The 22609-nt window shown below is 40.4% G+C and overlaps 1 protein-coding gene across 4 annotated transcripts in view; it reads right to left on the reverse strand.

Annotated features, from left to right (window-relative positions):
* CDON (cell adhesion associated, oncogene regulated) overlaps positions 1 to 22609 on the reverse strand; it is a 104466-nt gene that overhangs the window by 20458 nt on the left and 61399 nt on the right. For all 4 annotated transcript variants that reach the window (XM_043579757.1, XM_043579756.1, XM_043579759.1 and 1 more), the window contains exons 12-18: positions 20117 to 20320; positions 18400 to 18581; positions 17622 to 17727; positions 13079 to 13201; positions 8408 to 8629; positions 5424 to 5704; positions 2382 to 2461 (exon numbers count right to left, since the gene is read on the reverse strand). In XM_043579757.1, the coding sequence (XP_043435692.1) occupies positions 2382 to 2461; positions 5424 to 5704; positions 8408 to 8629; positions 13079 to 13201; positions 17622 to 17727; positions 18400 to 18581; positions 20117 to 20320 (1198 nt within the window). The remainder of the gene's footprint in view (positions 1 to 2381; positions 2462 to 5423; positions 5705 to 8407; positions 8630 to 13078; positions 13202 to 17621; positions 17728 to 18399; positions 18582 to 20116; positions 20321 to 22609) is intronic.

Below are 22609 nucleotides of genomic sequence, written 5' to 3' on the forward strand. Positions count from 1 at the left end.
CGTCTCAGCATCAGAAGCTTATTACAAACTTTGCCATCTTGGGGGATCTTGAGAAAAGATGTCTCTTTTCAGTTTCAAAGTGAAAGGAGAAGCTTTACATTTAATGATTCCAATTTTCCAGAGTTGAAGGTAGGTACTTACTGATATTTATCTGGCCAATCACTAAGTTTCAAAATCACATAATGGCTCCTGGGAGCCAGGTGAGACATTTGGCTAACCTTGAAGGCAATGCAGACAAGCCAAGATTTGCCCTGAACAGGCAGACTCTTATGTAGGAAGAAGTAAATTTAAGCTGGGGTGAGACAGAAGCTGGTTTTCTCAGGCTAAAAAGAATGTACCCATATTCCCAGGTAAAAGGAAAACCCCAAACATGAAATTCAAGAAGTTATCAACTTGAAAAGTTAATAGAACTATTAACTGTCCACTGTCTTAAAGGGGAAAAAAAACCAAACATGTATAACAAAACCCCCAATACTATACACATACTCTCACTCACACACACATAAAAATGGCTATGAGTGAGTGCATGACAGTAGATACTGGTCACATTCGTATAAATGGGATGCATTTTGGTACCAGGATGATAACATCACCATAAAGACATGATTAGCAGCAAATTACCAAAATCTATAATCAGAGTATGTTGGGCTGATTTTACATTTCCTAGGACAATTTTTCATTTTTCAGATAAGGACATAGCTATAGAGAGATTATATAACTTTCCCAAGATCATAGATTTGGGCAGTGGGAAAGCCTCTGTCTACTTATTCTTAGACCAGAGGTTCTCTTACAACATTACTCTGATGCCTACAGTTGAACTGAGACCTGCTGAAGAGAAACACAAAGGACAATACATTACATATGCAGGCAATACCATTCGTTTTCATTAAATCTATTAGATTACTTACCAGGTGTATGAAGCATCTTTAGCATGTTCCTAACAAATTGTGATAAAGCCTACAGCCAGTTCAGGACAAAAAATAGGGCTTCAGTGTTATAAAACATCTTAAAATTTAGCTGGGTCATATAGATTTTATTTAAAAATGTAACAAGCAGGGGCTCCTGGGTGGCTCAGTCGATTAAGTGTCTGACTCTGGATTTCGGCTCAGGTCATGATCTCACAGTTCACGAGTTTGAGCCCTCTGCTGGGCTCTGCACTGTCTATGGATTCTCTTTCTCCCTCTCTCTGCCCCTCCCCCACTTGCACATGCGCTGTGTGAGCACACACGTGTGCTTGCTTACACTCTCTCTCCCTCTCTCTCAAAAATAAACATGAAAAAAATGTAACAAGAAATCTTAGTACACAAAATAGGCAGCTGACTTGCTCACATACACACCCTAAGATGGGCTAAGTAAACAATAAAGAAAAGTCTCGAGGAAGTTTTCATTGCTTTTGGTCTGCAACTCAAAACACATGCCGAGAAATGGACTGTTAGTTGTATAGCTGACCGTTTCCTTCCAAGCTCTGGTTTTGGTAACTCCCAGACACAACTCTTAACCTTGTCGTTGATTTGAAAAATATAGGTCCCATCCCATTTCAATAATGAAATATCCAAAGTCCAGTCCATACTCCAGTTATCTTATGTAGTAACTATAACACAACTTTTACACTGTAGAATTTTAGACCCGGGATGGGCTTCTGAGACCACGTAATCCAACACCATCGTTACAGAAAAAAAAAAGAACTGAGATTTTTGACAGACAGAACTTTAATACAACGAAACGTCTGACAATCCTTTGGAGTTACTATATACAGAGGTAGCCCGAAAGCTTCCTGAATCTTGTCAAAATTTAAATGAACATGTTACCCTACATATTTCTATCTTGTTTGAAATATTGTGAGTGTATATACCTCTTAAGAGGTTTCTGAAATGCAGAAAATTAAAAGAAAGTGAGATTTTGCTACTTACTTATCTTGAGGTTTTAAGAATAATTTTAAGAAGCGCTGAATAATCTGGTAAGAAAATTTCAGTAAAATTACTATGAAAACACATTACTGTATACACAGGGTTTTTCGTCTAACATTCAAACATGCTCTCATTCATGACACAGACGGAAAAAAACAGATGAGAAAAGACAAAGTCTATATGCAGAGAATGCCTCTACTTTAAAGATTTCAAAAACACCAAACCTTTTAATAACATCTCAGTGAGAAACAACGTCTTGAACATTGTCCATATAGCTAAATAACCAAAGGCCAGAAAAGTAAAAACTGTAAAGCAGGGCCAAAAAATTAGTAATGGCCTTAAAGTTAAGTCTCCATATTCTGAGATTTATATCTTACATAAAATTTCAAGAACTTCCTTTGCCAAAGGGGAGAAAAAGAAGAGTCCTTCGTATACCATAGTCACAACAACCTGTGCAAATACAGAGCCACTTACCTATTGTTGTTCCGGCAATTTCGACAGCTAACGCGCTCCAGCGGGTCCGACTGAGGTACTGCTGTGTACCTCCCACCACCCTGGTCAGGAAGGAAGTGCAGGGAAAAAGAAAAAGAGAAAAGCGAGAAGGTGTCACAGACCAATAATCAAACGGCCTTAAATGTAAAAGCCGGGCCAATAAGAAACAGTTATACGCTATATTTTAACCAACCTCTGAGCAAAACGTTATGCTGATGGTTAGTTACCAATACTCACCAATGAATTCTGTACAATATTAAGACTATACCCTACAAGCTAATCGCCATGTTTTTCCCAAGTCTTTTTGTACTGGAAGGAGCCAAAGAAATGGAGACATTTAGTCACTTCCCCTTCAGGGTTTCAAATCTACTGGGCCCAAAACACACTGCACATTACAACCTCCTATTCATTTTTACTTTTCTAGCAGTCATGGAAGAATTTTACGTGATGCCAGTTGGAGAAACAGGGTGGAAATCTGTTTGAATGATGTCACAAGATAAACCCATCTTCATTTTCCTGTAATTATTTCGATTAGGTCTGTTCACTTGACTACACTAAGTTTTCAAACATGTTATATTTTTCCAGATGGAGTAGATTCTCAGCCAGCAATGACTTGGAGGGGAGGATTAATATTTTGATGTTGCTTTTGGCGGAAACTGCCTGGCAATTAAGAAAAATGCCCAGATTAACACATACCTCATTGTAAAACACTCGCTTGACATATACAATGGCAAGAGTTCTTCCAAACTGGGTGTTGGGAACTGAAGCAGGCTTACGGTCAGAGTAAAAATTCTGCTTTCAGACGAAAAACAGCAGAACCGAATTTGATAAGGGTGGGAGAGGCTGTCACACTGCACCCAAACCCAGGGCAGTTCTGCAAGGTTAAGGAAAGTTCAGGCCATTGTTTTTCCCAGAATACTTTCCATTTCCATTCATCTCATAACAACGGCCAGAATCTAAGCAAACCAAAAGTACTGAAAATGTCTCTCCACATTCCTGATCCAACTAGCAACAGGAATTTTTGGGAAAACATTGAGAGAAAGAATATCCTCTGCCACATTCAGATCATGAGCATAAGCTCCAAAGCTTCACAAGATCAAGTTCACCTACGGGGTAATGTGCTTATTTGAGTCACTAAACACATCAAAGTTAATTCAATGATTTTTATGATCACCAGCGTTTTTAAAAATTTCCCTATTTCCTCCCACCCAGAAAAGAGGTGTAAGAAAACTAATACGTGAAAACCACAGATGTTAGCCTCTAAAGGATTAGTACACCTAAAGGAGCAACTATTATTTAAACAGAATTTCGCCGTTCAGAAAAACCCAAACTCTTGCGTCCGAATCTTAAACCAAACATCAGACTTATTCTTTTCTGCGTATGGAAACAGCATATGCTATTCAAACTTTAATGCTCTCTCCTTTAGTTTCCTGGACAATGTTACTAGCTTGGACTAGGAGTGGAGACCAAGAAAAATTTAGAAAGTCTGAATATAAGCCATGTCTTTCCCCACAAAATAATGAAATCACCATTCTCTTTTGATAATGAGATGCACTCAGACAAACGAGGTATTTTTCTACAACACGTTAAAACTAGATCACACGAAAACCCAGCAGATGTCCAGCTTTAAGATACGAACATATATTACAGTTTTATTCTCCAAATGTAAAATTTCAATAAGTCTTTGTTGAGTTGAGGGTGAAAAAATACCTCTAAACTCCCTTCAAATTTTAGCACATTGTGGGTTATGGCAAGTTTATCTGTAATCAGAACAATGACAAAAATGTCAGTGAGTGCTTAATTTGATCAACTAAACATATTATCTATTTGAAAAATAATGTGGATCCACATACATCCTAACGACATCATAAATCAAACTTCCTAATGCAGAGAACCTCTTTAACCAGCATAAATGCAAAATAAGCTAGTTACTCTAGTCCCGTTTCAAAAATTGAACTAGATCACTAAGTTATCCCTGAAATAAAGTATTTTTAAAGGCCCATCACTCCTTGTGGCTAAAGGATGGTAATACTATAAAAGGCAAAAATCTTACAGGTAACAGCCCTACCACACATCAGGCACAAGAGACAAAAGAAACTCATTATAGGTCAGAAGTCACAATCTGGTGGCCTGCAGACATGTTCCACGTGGCCTATGCGCTGCTTTCAAAAATTGGAATTAGTTGCCAACGTGTAAAAAATCTCGCCATTTCACCTGGATTTACAAGATGTTTTGGAAAAATCAGAAAACCGGTAACCCCAGGCCCTCTGTCCGTGCCAACAACAGGAGTGAACTGCACCTGGTGTTCTCCAGATTGCTCCCGCCTCCAACTGCTCTCTTTCCCAGCTTGCTTCACGCAGTTTCACGATCTGCCTGACTCCCCTGGGCCTGCGAGTTTTCAGATTTTGCTCTACATGAAGCAAATTTAAAGTCTCAGGTCCAATCTATGCCCTGTGGTATTTCCAGCTCTCAAGAATAACTTCCGGCAAGTTCGTTACTGGTATTCCACTTTCACCATGAAAGAATTTTAAAATATAAACCAAACCGATGAACATAACTATCACCTGACAACAGAAAGTTTACACAGATTACTCTGGATTAAGGGGTTGCCACTGATACATACTATTTCCAGTCCAGTGAGCCTGTAAGGTTTCTATGGTCACAAAGGCCAAGTAGGCCAACCATGTTATTGCACCCTGGTACCGTGGGGCCTAGGGAGGATTTATTTATTTGTCTGTTTGTTTGTTTATTTATTTCAAAAATTTTAAATGTTTATTTTTGAGAGAGAGAGAGAGAGAGAGAGAGAGAGAGAGAGAGAGAGACTGAGCGAGCAGGGGAGGGGCAGAGAGAGAAAGGGAGAAACAGAATCTGAAACAGGCTCTAGGCTCTGAGCTGTCAGCACAGAGTCTGACGTGGGGCTTGAAACACAAACTGTGAGATCATGACCTGAGCCAAACTCACATGCTTAACCGACTGAGCCATCCAGATGCCCAGGGAGGCTTTATTTATAATTAGGTCTCTTACATTTACTAGGTGACGAGGATGTTCAAAATCCACATGCGTCCTGGTTAGTGAGCTTGTGTGTCCTGCGTAAAGCCCTCCATTTAAGTTCCCATTCATGACTCCATTGACTCCATTAGAGATCTTATGGTGAACATGGGAGCAGCCATTGCTGAGACCTCCATTACTTATGAAGCTTCCATGAACATTCCCATTTATCCGATTTGTGCCAGGCAGAGTAGTGTATTCCACCATCTGCCCATTAATATCTGACCCTTGGTAGAGATATCCTGGAGGGTCATACTCTGTTAAAAGAGAAGAAGCAAAACAAAACAAAATGAAACAAACAAAAAAACCAAAAACACACAACAGTAAGACACTAAAAAAGACAATCTTCTTGGGTAGGCAGTTTGATTAATGAAACAAACCCCTAAGAAACTATAAATACAAGAAAATAAAATGCCCTAAATATGTTCACTGTGTTCACTTAACGCCTAATTATGAGATATGCTTTGAGAAAATTATTGCTATTTCCTTGTAAGGAGATAGCTAGGAACTTTGAGTTAATTAAGACTCTGTTAATGGGAAAAGAAATTAACCAGAGAGAAATTACTCAAAAGAATTAATAAATTATGTAAGTTAAAACTATCAAAGTCCTGGCAACACTAAGAAAAAGTGTTTAAACTCCCTCGTGCTTCAAAGTGCCGAGAGAAACCGTATAAAAAAACAACAAAAGACAGGGCGCCTGGGTGGCTCAGTCGGTTAAGCGTCCAACTTCGGCTCAGGTCATGATCTCACGGTTCGTGAGTTCGAGCCCCACGTCAGGCTCTGTGCTGAGAGCCTAGAGTCTGCTTTGGATTTTGTGTCCCCCCCTCTCTCTGCCCCTCCCCTGCTTATTCTCTCTCTCTCTTTCTCTCTCAAGAATAAATAAAACACGGGGCGCCTGGGTGGCGCAGTCGGTTAACCGTCCGACTTCAGCCAGGTCACGATCTCGCGGTCCCTGAGTTCGAGCCCCGCGTCGGGCTCTGGGCTGATGGCTCAGAGCCTGGAGCCTGTTTCCGATTCTGTGTCTCCCTCTCTCTCTGCCTCTCACCCGTTCATGCTCTGTCTCTCTCTGTCCCAAAAATAAATAAATGTTGAAAAAAAAAAATTAAAAAAAAAAAAAAAGAATAAATAAAACACTAAAAAAGGGGTTTTTTTAAACAACAAAAGGCAACCTTTAGGTAGGATGTTTTATTATTGTTTTGAATTTGTTAAATGTTTATTTACTTTTGAGAGAGAGAGAGAAAGAAAGAGCATGAATGGGGGAGGGACACAGAGAGAGGGAGACACAGAATCTGAAGCAGGCTCCAGGCTCTGAGCTGTTAGCACAGAGCCCGACGCGGGACTCGAACTCACAAACCATGAGATCACAACCTGAGCTGAAGTTGGATGCCCAACGAACTGAGCCACCCAGGCGCCCCTAGGTAGGATATTTTAAATAGTAATAACACTTTTAAATGAAAGGATGGAGTTATGTATACATTCACTGACTATCCATACAGTTCCTTGGTTAATACAGTCCACATGGAAGTTGTGGTTTACTAAAGGCTAATTATTCCATTTCCTTATACTAAAAACATTAAATAGTTGCCTCAATTCTGATTTCCAGGGGTACACTTACTAGACATATCTAGAAAAAGTGAAATAGTCCTCAGAGAATATGGTACCTAAACTCTACAGTACTTACTGGCAGAGTTCGGATAAATTCTTTGAAGGTATTAGAACATGCCAAGATTGGATTAGGTGTTCTTCCTATTACTGAACTTTTTGCACAGGTGAGTTATTATCAGTATATCTGATTATCTTTTCCACTACAACTGTAAGTTGACAGGGCAGGGGCCATGTTTACTTTTTTACCAGCGTTCATTGCTTAAAACAGTGCCAGGCGCCTCAAAGATAGTTAATGAGTATCTTCTGAATAAATGACTGAATGAACATCACTATCATAAGCTTCTATCTTTGAACATATTACCAAGTCATAAAGGGAAATGACCTTAACCAGATTAATCTCGCCCAGACAACCAAAGCAGTATTTTTCCTTTAATGATTCAGCTCACACAATTAAAGTCAATGATACTGAAACCATTTAGAAAAAGAGCCAATCAAATGATCTCCAACCCTTTCAGCCTGGTACCACCACCACTACCAATTCTCTCCCTACTGTCTCCTGGGGGGCACCAATTCGATAAAAACAAATCATCTTTTCTCCCCCTGAGCTGTTAGCTTTAATTCTCTTATTCTGGGGCCAGTGAGAAAATCAAAAAACCTCCTCCCACCAAAGACTAAAGTCTCTGCTGGATCTGATTCCCCTGATTATAACGGATGGGAGAACAAGAAAGGGGCAAAGGAGAGGGGAAGGGAGAGAGGTCGGGAAAGAGAAAGGAAGAGGGGTCCTGGGCTAGCTGTTTTCATATAGCATCATCACTGACCGTGTAAACACTCTCATTACAAGATACACTTAGGGGGAAGAGATAGCAGTCTCGAGCTGTTTGGGTACACCAGGTACTGAAACAGGACCATGTTACCTTAATTTGTGTCATTCAGTAAAAGCAACTTAGAAAAGTATTCCTTTCCAGACTTTCCAGCCTCTTCTATTCCTGCTGACAGGTCTTGTACCAGTAAGAAAGCGTTCCTGCAGCAATCCCAGAGCTCACGCTTCAAAAACTCTTTGCTCTTTGGTGGTCCGACAAAGCCAGGGTTTCCCAGCACTAAGTCAGCTATTTACTTAGAGACCTGCCTGGTTTTGGCTTTGCTGTTTATTTCTACTGGGCAATTTAATGTGATGCTCCACTTATTCTGGCTGACAGCTAGAACAGTTTTAAAGTCCCCTCCCTGAATGAAGAGTATCTAACATGTTTTATGCCATGACACTCACGCACAAAAGTATTAGGGATCAGTATGTATTCTGACAATATTTTCCCACCCATCTTTATAAAAGGACAAGGAAATATTTCTGAATGGCTTACTCTGTATGGTGCTTTGCTGGCGGTTCTTCCACAGGCACATTGCGATGAAAGCCATGAGAATGAGGACCATGACACCCAGCACGCAGCCAACTATCAGATACAACATATCGCTGCTTCTGGTGGGGCTGGTGGCAGGCCCAACGTTTCGTCCACCTCCTGGGGAATTTGGAGGGGTACTCAAGTCTTTGACGGGATACTCAGAAGCTCCAGGAACACGTTTTACTAGTTGAAATATAAAGGAAAACATGATGTCAGAGCGAACAGACTCCATGAAATGGTTTACTCTCTGAAGGAGGTCTGGTTAGGAATGCAAACCAATGTGTTTATACTTGTTACTGAGATGATGTGACCACCAATGAGTCACAAAGAGGGCTCAAAAGTTGAAAACTCGGATGTGCCAAAGTCTTTGTCCACAAATTCTAGAGAAATCATAAAATCAGGGAAACAAATGTACCTACTTGAACCCAAGCTCCTATATGATTATCTGCCCAATTATCCTTGTAGAAGACTATCAGAGTTGAAATAAAAATATTCCAACTTACGGATGGAACAAATATTTCTCTGTGATATACTCTGAGCTGAAGAAGACTCAAAAGTACATATTTTATGTCTCTTTCATGTGATTACTATTACAAGATACTATTCAAACAATCATCTGCAATTCTGAAGACAAGCATTTCAAAACCAATACCCTATGGAGTCCACGTACATGCAGTCTTTTTACCTAATGCATTGATATTCTGAGTAAGAGTGACAACAGAAGCTAGTAACAGGTGGCCTCAAACCCCATTGTCTCTGTCCTCAAAAAACATGTTCTGAATGTTTTAAATGTCATAGAGTAGCAACAGAGCATAGTGGCTGACAGCCCGGCCTCTGGAACCACACAGCCCAGCTTTATATTCTCAGCTCTACCATTTATCCTTAGCTGTAGGACTTTAACCTCCACGGACCAGTGTCTGTAGGTGGAAACTGGAGATAACAACTGCTCTATCAGAAGGCTGTAATGAAGGGTAAATGAGTTAATCATGTAAAGCACTTAGAACAGAGACTGGCACATAGCAGTGTTCGATCACTTTTGTTATTATTAGTTATTATACTTCCTGTTACGGCTTGTACTGGGGCAGAGTGGTCTTTAAAAACAATCTCAGTCAATAAGTAGTACAGTGGGGTTGAACTTTCTAGCAACTTTATGCAGCACAGAGCTGGGAATCCATAAAAAAGAGGCCACCTTTCAAAGGAAAGAGGTCTCCAACAGTGAAAACTAGATGAATACTCGGCAGAGACTCTAAAAGAAACTCCTACTTCAGGTAGTATGTTGGCTTAGACAATTTGAAGGTCCCTGCCAATTCTAAAGGAAACAAATGAGTTTCTGAGGCAAAACAGACGTTACAGATCATACATTAAAGATCATGATTACCCATGGGGAAGTCCGTCAGATTTATCTACTCTTCATTTACTTTTTATTTATTCACCATTCTACCAAGCTTGATGATTTTGCCAACTGCTGCTAAAGTTAATAAATTCTGTGGTGGAGGTGACACAGACTCATCAACATCAGTAAGAAGAAATAGGAGGACGGGGAGGAGGAAGGGAGGAGGAGGGGAGGAGAAGAAGGAAGGGAAGAGAAGAAGGAAGGAAGAAAAAGAAGGGATGAGGAGGAGGAAGGGGGAGGAAGAGGAAGAAGGGGGGAGGAGGAGGCAGGGGAGGAGGCAGGGGGAAGCAGAAAAAGAAAAAAAGAGGAGTGCCTGGGTGGCTCAATTGGTTAAGCCTCGGCTCTGGCTCTTGATTTCGGCTCAGGTCATTATCTCATTGTTCATGGGTTCCAGCCCTGCCTCAGGCTCTGTGCTGGCAGTGTGGAGCCTGCTTGGGATTCTCTTTCTCTTTCTCTCTCTCTCTGCTGGCTCCTTCCCCCTCCAAATAAACAAATAAACTTTAAAACAAAAGAAAAGAAGAGGAAGAAGAAGGAGAATGAGGATGAGGAAGAAGAAGAGGCTAAGAGCATGGAACAAGAAAAGTGAGATGGAAAACATAAAGAGAAAACAAAGAACTAAGAAAAATTATGACAGTCTCTGATATTTAAGAGTGGGGGGAAATGGGCTGGTTTCAACACCATTCCTGAAAAACCTTACTAAATCACTAAAGATAAGACAATCACCGTTAACAAGAACCCTGAGGGGCGCCTGGTTAAGCATCCGACTTCGGCTCAGGTCATGATCTCATACTTTGTGAGTTCAAGGCCCGCGTCGGGCTCTGTGCTGACAGCTCAGGGCCTGGAACCTGCTTCGGATTCTGTGTCTCCCTCTCCTCAGCTCCTCCCCTGCTCACACTCTGTCTCTCTCTCAAAATAAATAAAGATTGTTTTAAAAAAAAATTAAAAAAAAAAAAAAACAAGAACCTTGAGTCATTTATTTTTTTTATTTTAATGTTTTTATAATTTTTGACAGAGAGAGGAGTACGAGTGGGGGAGGGGTGGGAGGCGGGACAGAGAATCTGTAGAAGGATCCACCAAAGCAGGCTCTGTGCCGACAGCACAGAGTCCAGTGTGGGGCTTGGACTCACAAATCCTGAAATCATGACCTGAGTCAAAGTTGGACGTTTAACTGACTGAGCCATCCAGGCACCCCTTGAGTCATTTCTTTAAAAACTGAGATTGTGTATTATACATTCTATTTAAACAGGCTGGGAATTGTGTAATACATTTCAGAAAGTTATTCAATATGAACAGTTACTGTTTTAAAGAGCTGTTTTCATTTTTTAGTGACCTGGAAGTCTGTAGGTAGAACCTTTTATTCTCCAACAAAGTCAATTAATGAGGCATATACTATTATAGACACATCTATGCTTAAATAATACAGTTATTACACTGTTGTCTATCTTTTATGTTTTGCCTGGCTAGATTCTTAAATGTCCTGGGGACAGAGATGATAAATTCCATTTTTGTTTAATTTTGCCCTACGTATTACAACACTCTAGAGGCAAGTAAGAAATGTCCGTTAACGTATCACAGTGACTAATACAAAAAGCCCCTCAAATATATACTACCCAAATTAAATCCAAGGTAAATTTAAATGTCTGTATATTTATATACACGTTTAATGTGGATTTAATATGCGGGTTTTGCAGCAGAAAGTCATATGACTAACTTAGCATTAAAAGATGGAACAATGTCTTGTCTTTATAATTCAGTTTATGTGGGGCATCTGGGTGGCTCAGTCGGTCAAGCATCCGACTTTGGCTCAGGTCATGATCTCACGGTTTGTGAGTTTGAGCCCCGTGTCGGGCTCTGTGCTGACAGCTCAGAGCCTGGAGCCTGCTTTGGATTCTGTGTCTCCCCCTCTCTCTGCCCCTCCCCTGCTCACACTCTGTCTCTCTCCGTCTCAAAAATAAATAAAACATTTTAAAAAATTTATAATTCAATTTATCTGAGCCTCAGTTTCTTCATTAAAAAAAATGTTTTTTATTTTATTTGAGACAGCAAGCAGGGGAGAGGGACAGGGGGAGAGAGAGACAATCTTAAGCAGGCTCCACACTCAGCGTGGACCCCAACATGGGTTCGATCCCAAGAGCCTGGGATCATGACCTGAGCCGAAATCAAGAGTTGGACGCTCAACTGACTGAGCCACCCAGGTGCCCCAGTTCCATTTTTGAATTGGTATCATAAAATCACCTGTAGCAGACACACTCAAGGCTGCCCAGCCCAGTCAGCAGCCTTTTCCTCCCATACTTGCAGAGCCCCAATTTTGTTGAGCTGTCCACTCAAACCCCAACAACTAAAGTAGGTCCTGATCAATCATTTCACTCCCGGGAATAGTTTGGGGAGCATGTGACTGAGTCCTGATCACTGAGACCAGTGGGGGACGGGGAGGAATATGGGAAATTTTCTCTTGTTCTTAAAAACAGACACAAGTTAAAAACAGTCTCTTTTTCTATTAGCTTAACTGAGACTGGACACGAATTTGTAAATAGCCACATTAGCTGTTTCTATTACGTGTAGTATTATCACCTTTAAAAACAGATAATAGGAGTACCTGGGTGGCTCAGTGGGTTAAGCGTTCAACTCTTGATTTTGGCTCCGGTCATGATCTCACAGTTCCTGAGTTCGAGCCCTGCATCAGGCTCTGCACTGACAGTGAGGTGCCCGTGTGGGATTCTCTCTCTCCCTCCCTCTGCCCCTCTCCAGCTCTCTCTCTCTGTCTCTGTCTCTCTCTCTCTCAAAATAAATAAATAAACATTAAAAAAAACAACTAGAAGATATTTTATAGTCAATCTACATACAGAGGCAGAGTTGGGAATTTCAATTTAGCATAGCGCACTGCTAATTCTGAATTTAACCACCACACTTAAGTAAATAGAGTTACACATAACTGTCATTCAAGAAACCACTTGAAGGGTATAAAGCACTTTTCCCTAAAATTATGCTTTTTTTAAAAAAGTATTCTAATTTTCACAGCAATCTCAGCAATTACTCGGCAAATATTTCTACTCTCTTTGTGGAGAAAAAGAAAAACAGAAGAGGAGTGAGTTGCTTGGAGCCACACAGAAATTAATGAATATGATCAATGTTTCCGTAAACTAGGTTTTAGACAAGTGCTCTAGTCAACGTATTATGTTTTCCGCTGGGACAGTCTTCACGCCAGGAAAAAAAAGCATGAGTTCTCATTCCTCTCTTACCTTTAGTTTCACAGATCATCACGTTACTAAACTCGCTTTCTCCCCCTTCGTTGAAGCACTGCATTTTAATATCGTAGGAGGTTTCTGGCTGCAGATGGCCAATCATGTGCCACTGCTTTGAACCTAGAAAGGAAAAGGAAAAGGCAAGCTTTACGCATCGCACGACCCAAAGGTAACTTCGAAACGCAGTTGGAACAGCATCCTATCGCCATAGCGTCTGTTTGCGTGATGAAAATGTCCTTCAGCGAAGCACTTCAGTAATGCAGCAAGATAAACAGCATTTCTGTGACATGCCATGAAACAAATGACAAGAGGTACACAGAATTAAAGCTATACCCGTGCACTGGCAGTAATATTTTGTTTCGTTACCAAGAATTAGCAGTAGGCCTTTCGTAAAATCCATGTTAATTTTATGCATAAGTTAAGGGAGAAAAACCCCTCAAGTCCTCTGATGGTCTATTTTAGCCTAGCAAGTCAATCCAGTCCGTCCACCCTCCAGAAAGCAGTACTATAAACGAGATCAGCAAATGGCGCCCGACCCAGAATAAGTGACCATTTATTTACAAGACAGGCCTCAGAGAAACTCTCAGTTCTGCTGGACTGGATGTGACGTGAACAGACGTCTAAGTGAATGTCTGAACAAATGGTTGAGAATAATCAAAAAGCAAAATCTACTAGCGGAAACTCTTGGTTCCTGCTCCACTGTTTCTTTTCTTTTGAGTCAGGGTCTCCAAACCACACAAGTATCTCTAATAGAATGACTTCTGTTATCCATGGCACCCAGCCAACGTTTCATTTAGAAACACTCCCCAAACTGAACCAACTCTCATGCGAACCACTCTCCATTTTTACTTCCATGGACATGTGATGAACTTTAATAAACAGGGACACTTCTGGCAGATTTAATGAACTCTTCCTGCACCTTTAATCCCTCTTAGAGCATACCTCCTCAAACTGTTTCCACAGTTCCTTAGAAGCTCAACTATACCACCTACTGATTTAAGAATTAATTGAAGGGGGAGGAAAAACAAAACCAAACCACACAAGCAAGTCAAATCTACTCGGCTGACAGGTCCAACAGCACTGGGTTCCTTTCTAATTCAACACAGACAAAAATATTTCAGACCGGAAACACAGCCCCTTTTCCAGGTCACCACTACAAAACCCCTCATTCATAAAGACCCATAGTTTACACAGAAGAGAATCTGCTTGCTTTAGGATCAAGGGACTCTGAAAGGCTCAAGAAGTAAGGAATTCTATGCCCCCTTTGTAAGTATAAAGAGGACCCTAAAATAAACTTGACTCACAATCTTGATTCAAAGACTGGAATAGATCTATTTCTAAGTTCCAAACACTTTCTCAAAGACTTCTATTTTTTCTCTGTCCTTGGGCCTTTCCTAGCTCAGCCCTACACTCACCTAACTATAAACGTTCTCCTGAATAATGACCACACTAGATTGGAAGTTTTCCTTTCAGAGTCCTAGTCAAAACGTAATTAAACTGCGCTTGCAATATGTTAACTAATAAGAGAAAAACAGGTAAAAGAACACATATCTTGTTAGAATAATACTCCACTGTTATGGTAATTATTCAAATGGCTAAAATGACAGGAAGCACTAGCAGAGAGAGTTTTCCTGATCACTGATGAGTAAGACAACAAAGTACATTATTAGGTTGAAAGTCAACCAACCAGCATACCCTTTTCTTAAACGGGTCATTTTTTTTTTCTTTTTTTCTCAAAGAATATTTTAGAAAAGGTGAAAAGCCAAAGCACAGGCTTAACGATTAGGATGCCTGATACTTTAATTTTTTTGGAAACTCAACTTTATAAGACAAAAATATTCACCACAAAAGCACTGGTATGCTGGAAACATTTACGGTTTACTCCAATGTGGAACTTAATTCAGAAGATAGGATAACTTGATGTAATTGCTCTTGGTGTATTCTTTAACACTGTAATTGAGTTTCAGGTTTTTTCCAAAAGCTTAAACAATTCTGAGTCCATATACATAAGTAATCTAAAACTTTGCCTTAAAGAAAACTTTACGGGCAAAGGGTAAATACTTTTGTTCCTTGGTTTGGGAGAACAGGCCAATAGTTTCCAACTGCCACAAAAAGAATTTCAAATGCATAAACTTGAAAATAAGGAATAAGCAAATTACACAGCACAGTGAAGCCCACTTAAACATCTAACTGCTCCGTCTATGAAGTTTATAAACAAGTTCTCTGTGAACCGTAAGGCAAAACTCACATCTGCAGACACGACTACTGGATACGAAAGTTAATTTCCCAGTTCCACACGCCATATTCACATCACAAAAGCTTGCAAAAATTTCAAAGATTGAACTAGGGAATATATTTTAAAAACTGTTCACTGGTGGATATTTCTAGAGAGTAGAACCAGGGGAGGTTGGAAAAAGAATGGCACAGAGCGAGACAAAGAGAGATGTTCGCTTTGTTTACATTTACCTTGTTTAGAACTATTTCATAGCAAATGTTAATCTCTGTCAAAAGATTTTAGAAATAAAAGTGACAGCGCCACTCTCCTAACCCAGCTAAACTAAAATGACGACCTAGCTAGAACTCAAATATAGAACAGTTACTAATAACTCTTATCATTTCTTCTTTTTGCATAGCTTTTTCAGAAAGTGAAATGCGCACACGGAAAAGTACCCATAACGGAACAGCTCGCTGAATGTTCATGAATTGAACATACCCATGGCACCGATACCTAGGTCAAGAAAGAAAACATTACCGGCACCCCAAAAGTACCCCCCATGCTTCTTCCGGTCATATCTCCCTCAAGACAGCTACCGTCTTAACTTCACAGAATAGTCTGGCCGCTAACAAGTATCTTACCTCATTCCCCCAGTGCTTCATGTTTAAAGTGGATTTTGGAAACTAATTTGTTTCCTACTTTTCCACATTAAGAAAAATAATCACTCTTTCATTCAAAAAATATTTACTGAGCACCTGCTACGCACCAGGTATTAAAACTCAGATGATAATTTTTTACTATATTACAAAAGTAATCTGCTGGAAAAACATTATTTAAATTACACTATTTAAAGAAAACTTAATTTAGCATATTTAAATGAATTTATTATAAGACTACTTACAACGAAATTTATATGCAGCCTTTGACATCAAGAAGTCGTATGAAAACAACCTTGGCCCAGGGCCATTTTTTGACATGATCCATCGTGATGTTAATAGCTCAAAGGATCAGAATCTTGGGAGGGGAAAATAACCCTTGGAGGAAGCCTTCCTCCCAAAGCAAGAATCCCTTCTAAGAGATCACTGAGAAAGAAGCATCCAGCTTCTACTGAACACCTCCAAAATTAAGGAGTTTCTGAGTTTGTTAAAAGAGCCGTGTTGGAGGTTTCTTCTTCATGCTACTTCCTTTTAGCTGCCCCTCCCCACCGGCTGAGTTCTTCCTCCACATAATAGTCTTTCAGTATTTGAAGGCAGCTGTCACATTGCTTGTTAGTCGTCCTTTTTCCAGCCTGATCATCCTCAGATATTCCACTGTTCTTTTCGACTCCATTCATTCATTAAATACTGAACACCTCACCACTGGAGGGGCTGGGGATACGACACTAGAGAAAAGACTCCTTGCCCACAAAGAGGCTAACGTTTAGCGGTGGGGACAAACTAAGTAAATACTTTCATACACACACGCACACATGCACACATACTCCTTACATACCAACTGTGGTGAATTCTATGACATAACCATAAAGGGCACACTTAGAAATTACACCAAGGGTAACTCACATGAACCGGCAGAGGTTACCTGAGGAAGTACCGTTTCGGCCCACAACAGAAAAAACTAAATAAAACACCAGAAGAGGAACACAGTAGGGAGTAGGAACTGCCACGTGTCATAGTACTGAGGCAAGAGAGATCCTGGTGCACACAAGGAAACTCAAAGAGGGCCGGCGTGTCACGGAAGACACAGTGAGAGGGGAGACGTGTGTGAGACTGGAGGAAGGTGCAGGCAGGGGCCAGCCAGGTCATGTGGGGCCTTCAGACCACATGCAAAGTTCTAGATTGTATTTTAAATGCAAGGGAAAGGTAGTTTCAACACACTTCCCTATCTTGGCTGGTTTTTTGTCTCTATATATTCCAATTCCTGAGCATCTCTCAAAGCGGAGAACATGCTTAAGACTCAATCATTCCAGTAGAGACGTTAATGGAACTGAGACGGAGACATTTTTTTACATATAGCTAGAAGTTGCAAGTGATTTTTATACTCACGTTACTATTCACTTAAATAAAACAGAAAACAAGAATTTTTTTCAGATGAACTACTGACAAGTCAGATCTCCCCCAGGGTTTTTTAACTGTTTCTATAACCAAAATGGAAGATACTATATATATTACCTTGGAAAGATGGTCTCTCTTTGGGAAAACAAATCAAAGTAATAGTGTCTATGACATTTCATATTTTATCTAGCTTAACCTGGGACGATGTTTTTCATAATATTTATAAACTTTCTCCGCCCAAAGCTCTTTACACCAGCTTGCCAGTGGGACTTACCTTCTACAACATCCCTCTTGTAATCACTGTCATTGTCACTATCTGTTGGCCGGTAGTAGATATAAAATCCTTGAATGGGAGTATTATTGTTACTTGATGGAATGTACTAAAAAATAGAAGCAAAGACTTGTCAAAGACAAAAATGAGTGTAACTTTCAGCATCCATGATGTGAAATATCTGTGTGGCAATACTTTTCCAGCTTCATTTTGTAAACATCCTTGATGGCTATTTTAAATTTAATTCAAAGGTATTGCAAGCATTTAATTTACTGGAGGGCTGGGCAAAAATAATGTAATATATTTCACCAGGTTCTAAGGCATAAAAGTACGTTTGGTTCAAAATAAATAAATCTTGGGGGTGCCCGGGTGGCTCAGTTGGTCGAACGTCCAACTCTTGATTTCGGCTCAGGTCATGATCTCGTGGTTTGTGAGATCAAGCCCTATGTCGGGCTCTGCACTGACAGCATGGAGCCTGCTTGGGATTCTCCCTCTCTCTCCCTCTCCCCCTCCCTCCCCCTCAAAATAAATAAATAAACACGATAAAAAATCTATCACTCAATCTTGAAATGGCAATTAAGTTAACACTTGGCTGAGAGCTGAGAAGACTGTCCCACTCATCACAGGTGCTTTTAGATAAATATTCTATGCCCTTCAACTTTCCCTCACTTAGAAGTTAAAAACATTTGCTATTCGTAATATCGTGTCATGAGGATATCAAATCAATCATTACCATGGCCAAACTAGACAACCGTCTCATTAGAAAAGCTGTCCCACTTACCGTCCACTTCAGCATGATCTGCGTATCACTGACAGCTTCAGTGTAAGCAATGTGGGGTCCAGTTATTGGACGGTTAGAGAAACGATTGGGGAACCCAGCCACCTGATAAGGACGAGATGCCGAACTCCGAAAACTCTCACCATAATGGTTGATGGCAATAACCCTGAATTTGTATGTTGAACCTTTTGAGGGAGGGAAAAAAAAAAGGAAAAAACAGAGTTTTTAAAAATCTGCAAACAGACAACGGAAGGTCATCTCATTATACGAGATATGACAACTGTGCCTAAGTATCTATCTACAGTCACGAAAACACACTCTGAAGTCTCCACGGTAAACAGATTTCAATCCACTTGCCAGCTTCTGTCAACTGGCAGCGGATGTTCAAGATGTCGTGTTCCCGGGTCCAAGAGCTTATTAGGAGCCACTGGGAGACAAGGCCATGAAAGATTAATGATGTCTGTCATGGCAGGGGCAGGTAGAGAACAGGAAAGAGCGCATTTACTTTTTTTTACCATCACGTTCTAAAATCATAACCATCAAATGCAGTATTGGTTGAAGTATCTGTGTTCAAAACGAGGTTCTTTCCCCTTTGAAAGAAACAACTGAAGCGAAGTTTAACACAGTGAATACACTTAGGAAGGGGCGCTGTGTGGGTGACAGCAGATGTCACTTGATTTCACCAATAATGGGATAAGAGCGGACAGATTTAAGCCACAACAGAAGGTATTTATTTGTATTACATATTAAGAACTTAAAAAAAAAAAAAAAACAAAAACCTCTAAGGATTGTGAGTTTCTGACGATCTAGATCTAAAGAATAAATTAGACTCCCCCAGCACGTTTCCTGATGGCTCATAAATAACCACGGGGCTTCTGAAGACGGTGTTTTCTGTCTGTAAAATGCTACCCAGCTTCGCCCACATTTAAAACTGTCACCTTCTCCCAACTCTACCTGCAGGTTCTGAGGCTCATGTTACCTGTCTAGACAAACACCGACATCTGTCACTAAAGTACATTTAAAAAGGCCATAAACAAAAATGGTCATGGAACATAGATAAAAGCAACCAAAGTGTATTTGTGATTACTGCTTTTTCCTTGTGTGGTTTAACGTCTCAATACAGCCTCAATACGGACAGGGAAGTCGGGTGTTCTGCTGAGCAAAGCATGAGTGTTCTCCCATTTCCGTTGAGAGATTCATCATCAGAGCCAACAATTTTTGTCAAACAACCAGCAATTTTCCTCTTAAAATATGTAATTATAGCAAAACACCTTACACACACACACACAAAGATGTCACACAGCACTGTTTCTACTGATTAGCAGTTAGAAAGAATCCAAGACCCAGAAGAAAAGAACGTGTTAAGTAAATACAGCAGATATACAGTTCTTAAAAACTTGAGTTTTTGAAGAATTTCTAATGATATTGGAAAAGGCATGTGATAGAGGGAAAATGGGATCACAAAACAGTATTTATGGCACGATCCTGGTTTGTATGAAAAAAAAAAAAAAAAGGCTACAAAAATACACCAAACTGTAAACAATGCTTATCTCTGGCTGGATGGGTTTCAGGTGACTTATTCTTTTCTTCATAGTTTCTCTTCCGTTTTCACACAACAGGCTTGTATTACTTTAACAATCAGAAGAGTACGAGACCACTATAAATATGCATCTCAAGTCAGCAGTGGATGGCAAAAAAGGAAATGTTTGAATATTACTACCTGGCTCTAAGCTACGAACTTCCACAGAAAGTTTGGAAGGAGGGATATCTTCAGCTGCCACCAGCCAATCACTAGTCCTCATCCGTTTGTACTCGACCTTGAAGGCAGTGATTGGAGAACCCCCATTGGCCCGAGGAATCCAAGTGACATAGACGGACGTCTCTGATGCCGTAGAGATGGTAGGCCGATCAGGTGCCTCTGGAACTAAACACGGAAACATTTATTCCAATAACCCCTGGTGTCAGAGACAAGAATAACTCAAACTAAAAGGGTCATTTTATTAAAGATTCGTCACCAAACTAACTGCCAGAGTTAATAATATTAAGACAATCTTCCTATTATCTTTTAAAAGCTAAGGGGCAATGAAATGACCAGATACAGGAAATAAAGGAAAAACAAAGTCATCTATAAACTTGATAATTAGCTCTAGAAAATGGAAAGTTAATGGGCATCATAATAGTGACCATGCTACTTTAGATTCATGGCTAAATAGTGTATAAGTAATTATTACCTGGTGCTTATAATTTATAGTAAATTTTCAAAATTAGGTGTTATTTAAATGTTTTTCTTTACCCATCCAAGCTACATAACACACATACAGATTATTAGCTATGACTATCATATCCTATCTTAACACACCTCAAGGCTATAGGAATGCTACTCCAAAAACACAGACTGCAGGCAGTAAAGAGATAAAATTTGATTAATAAATCAACAGTGATATTAATGGGCAAAGAGAATGCTACGTGGGATGGAAGCAGGAAGACAGGATATGTAGTTAAATAAAGAAAAGGGGGTGGGGCGCCTGGGTGGCTCAGTCGGTTGAGCATCTGACTTCGGCTCAGGTCATGATCTCATGGTTCGTGAGTTCCAGCCCTGCGTCAGGCTCTGTGCTGACAGCTCAGAGCCTGGAGCTGGCTTCACTTTCTGTGTCTCCCTTGCTCTCTGACCCTCCCCCACTCATGCTCTGTCTCTGCTCTCTCTCTAAAACGAATAAACATTTAAAAATTATTAAAAAAATCAAGAAAACGGCTCTCAGTAACGAGATGAGCCACCTAGTCATCCACACAAACTTTAGAAAAAGGAGTCAGAGAACGAATGTCTAGCAGTTACAGGTGACACGGCCAAGGGGAGGGGAGGTCCTGGCCCACAACCTGGACAGTCTAGACTCCCGTGGCAGGTAGAAACGTCAGGATTAAGTCCACCAGCCATTTAAAGCACGTACCTAACTCTTCTTGCTGACCAAGAAGACCACACACTTGTGGTTGTAACTGTCTTCCCACTTGGTTCCTACCAGGGAAGAATGCCGACAGAGACAATCTGGTCTGTGGGACGGTTTCAGTGGAAATTAGTAAGTCTCCATTCTGGTTTACGCTGATCGCCTATGAATTCTGCAAAGGCGAGCTGGGTCTCAAGAGACTGACTGTCGTTTGGCATGCTAACAATCAGGTGTCCAGAGCTGAAGGAGGAGGTCCAGCTCTGGGCCATGGTGATGTTACCTGGGTAAAGTCACTAAGCGAACCCTGTCTGTGTGGCCCGTGCCACATTCCTTAAGCAACACCACTCTGTCTCAACTCGACACCCCTTTAGCCTGAACAAACACATAAGAAAGAACATAATAATGTTGCAGATGGTACTTGTATGGAGAAATTGGTAGCATTTTAAAAGCAAAGCGCTTGATGGATTAAAAAGAGGAAAATACTCAAAGCAGGCAACTTTTGAGTGATACTTACTGTATTCCTTTCAAGTTAGAAAGCAATGGAAACAGAATGAACAGTACTGTTAGTGAATCTCTCTTTTGGTACTAGATAACCAACCACTTCCTTACACTGATGCATAGGAGGTTAAAACTCATCAAAGAACACCAAAGATCAAACAGAAAGAGAAGGTTATTAGGGAAAAGAATCATTACAGAAAAGAATCTTCAATATGTAAAAGAGAGAGCTTGTGGCAGTTATGGGATAAAAGAAAGACTGTAGTTGGGAGTTCAAAAATCTGAATTTTGAATAGCAGTTCTGGAGAGCTCAGGCAAAGCTGCATGGCCTTCTTGAGTCTCAGTTAACGGATTTGTAAAATATGCTAATCCTTCCCCCAGGGTTATTGCGAAGATTCAAGAGATCACTTCCTACGGCTATCTCTGCCTGGGTGATTCCAAACTCATGACTTCCAGAACTGAACCCTTAAGCTACACGAAACTATCCTTATTACCTGTCTCGGTAAATGGGCCCTGGTTGCCCAAGCCCGAGGCCCCACACCTCTGCCTCTCTTTCAACGTGGACTCAATCTCCTTTGTCTGACAGCTGTGTCCCTCTCCATCCACACTCTCACTATTTTCGTTATTTCTCTAGCCTCATCTTTGGCCATTTCTCCTTTCCCCCTCTTTAAAGTCTTCTATGGTTCTTCACAGCTTTCCAGGAAAAATTATTATTTTTTTTTTTTTTAGGAAAGATTAAAATTTTAAGTACATCATACAAGGTGCCCACCTGCCTCCCC

Source organism: Prionailurus bengalensis, chromosome D1 (genome assembly GCF_016509475.1).
Source record: "Prionailurus bengalensis isolate Pbe53 chromosome D1, Fcat_Pben_1.1_paternal_pri, whole genome shotgun sequence".
NCBI classification, from domain to species: Eukaryota; Metazoa; Chordata; class Mammalia; order Carnivora; family Felidae; genus Prionailurus; species Prionailurus bengalensis.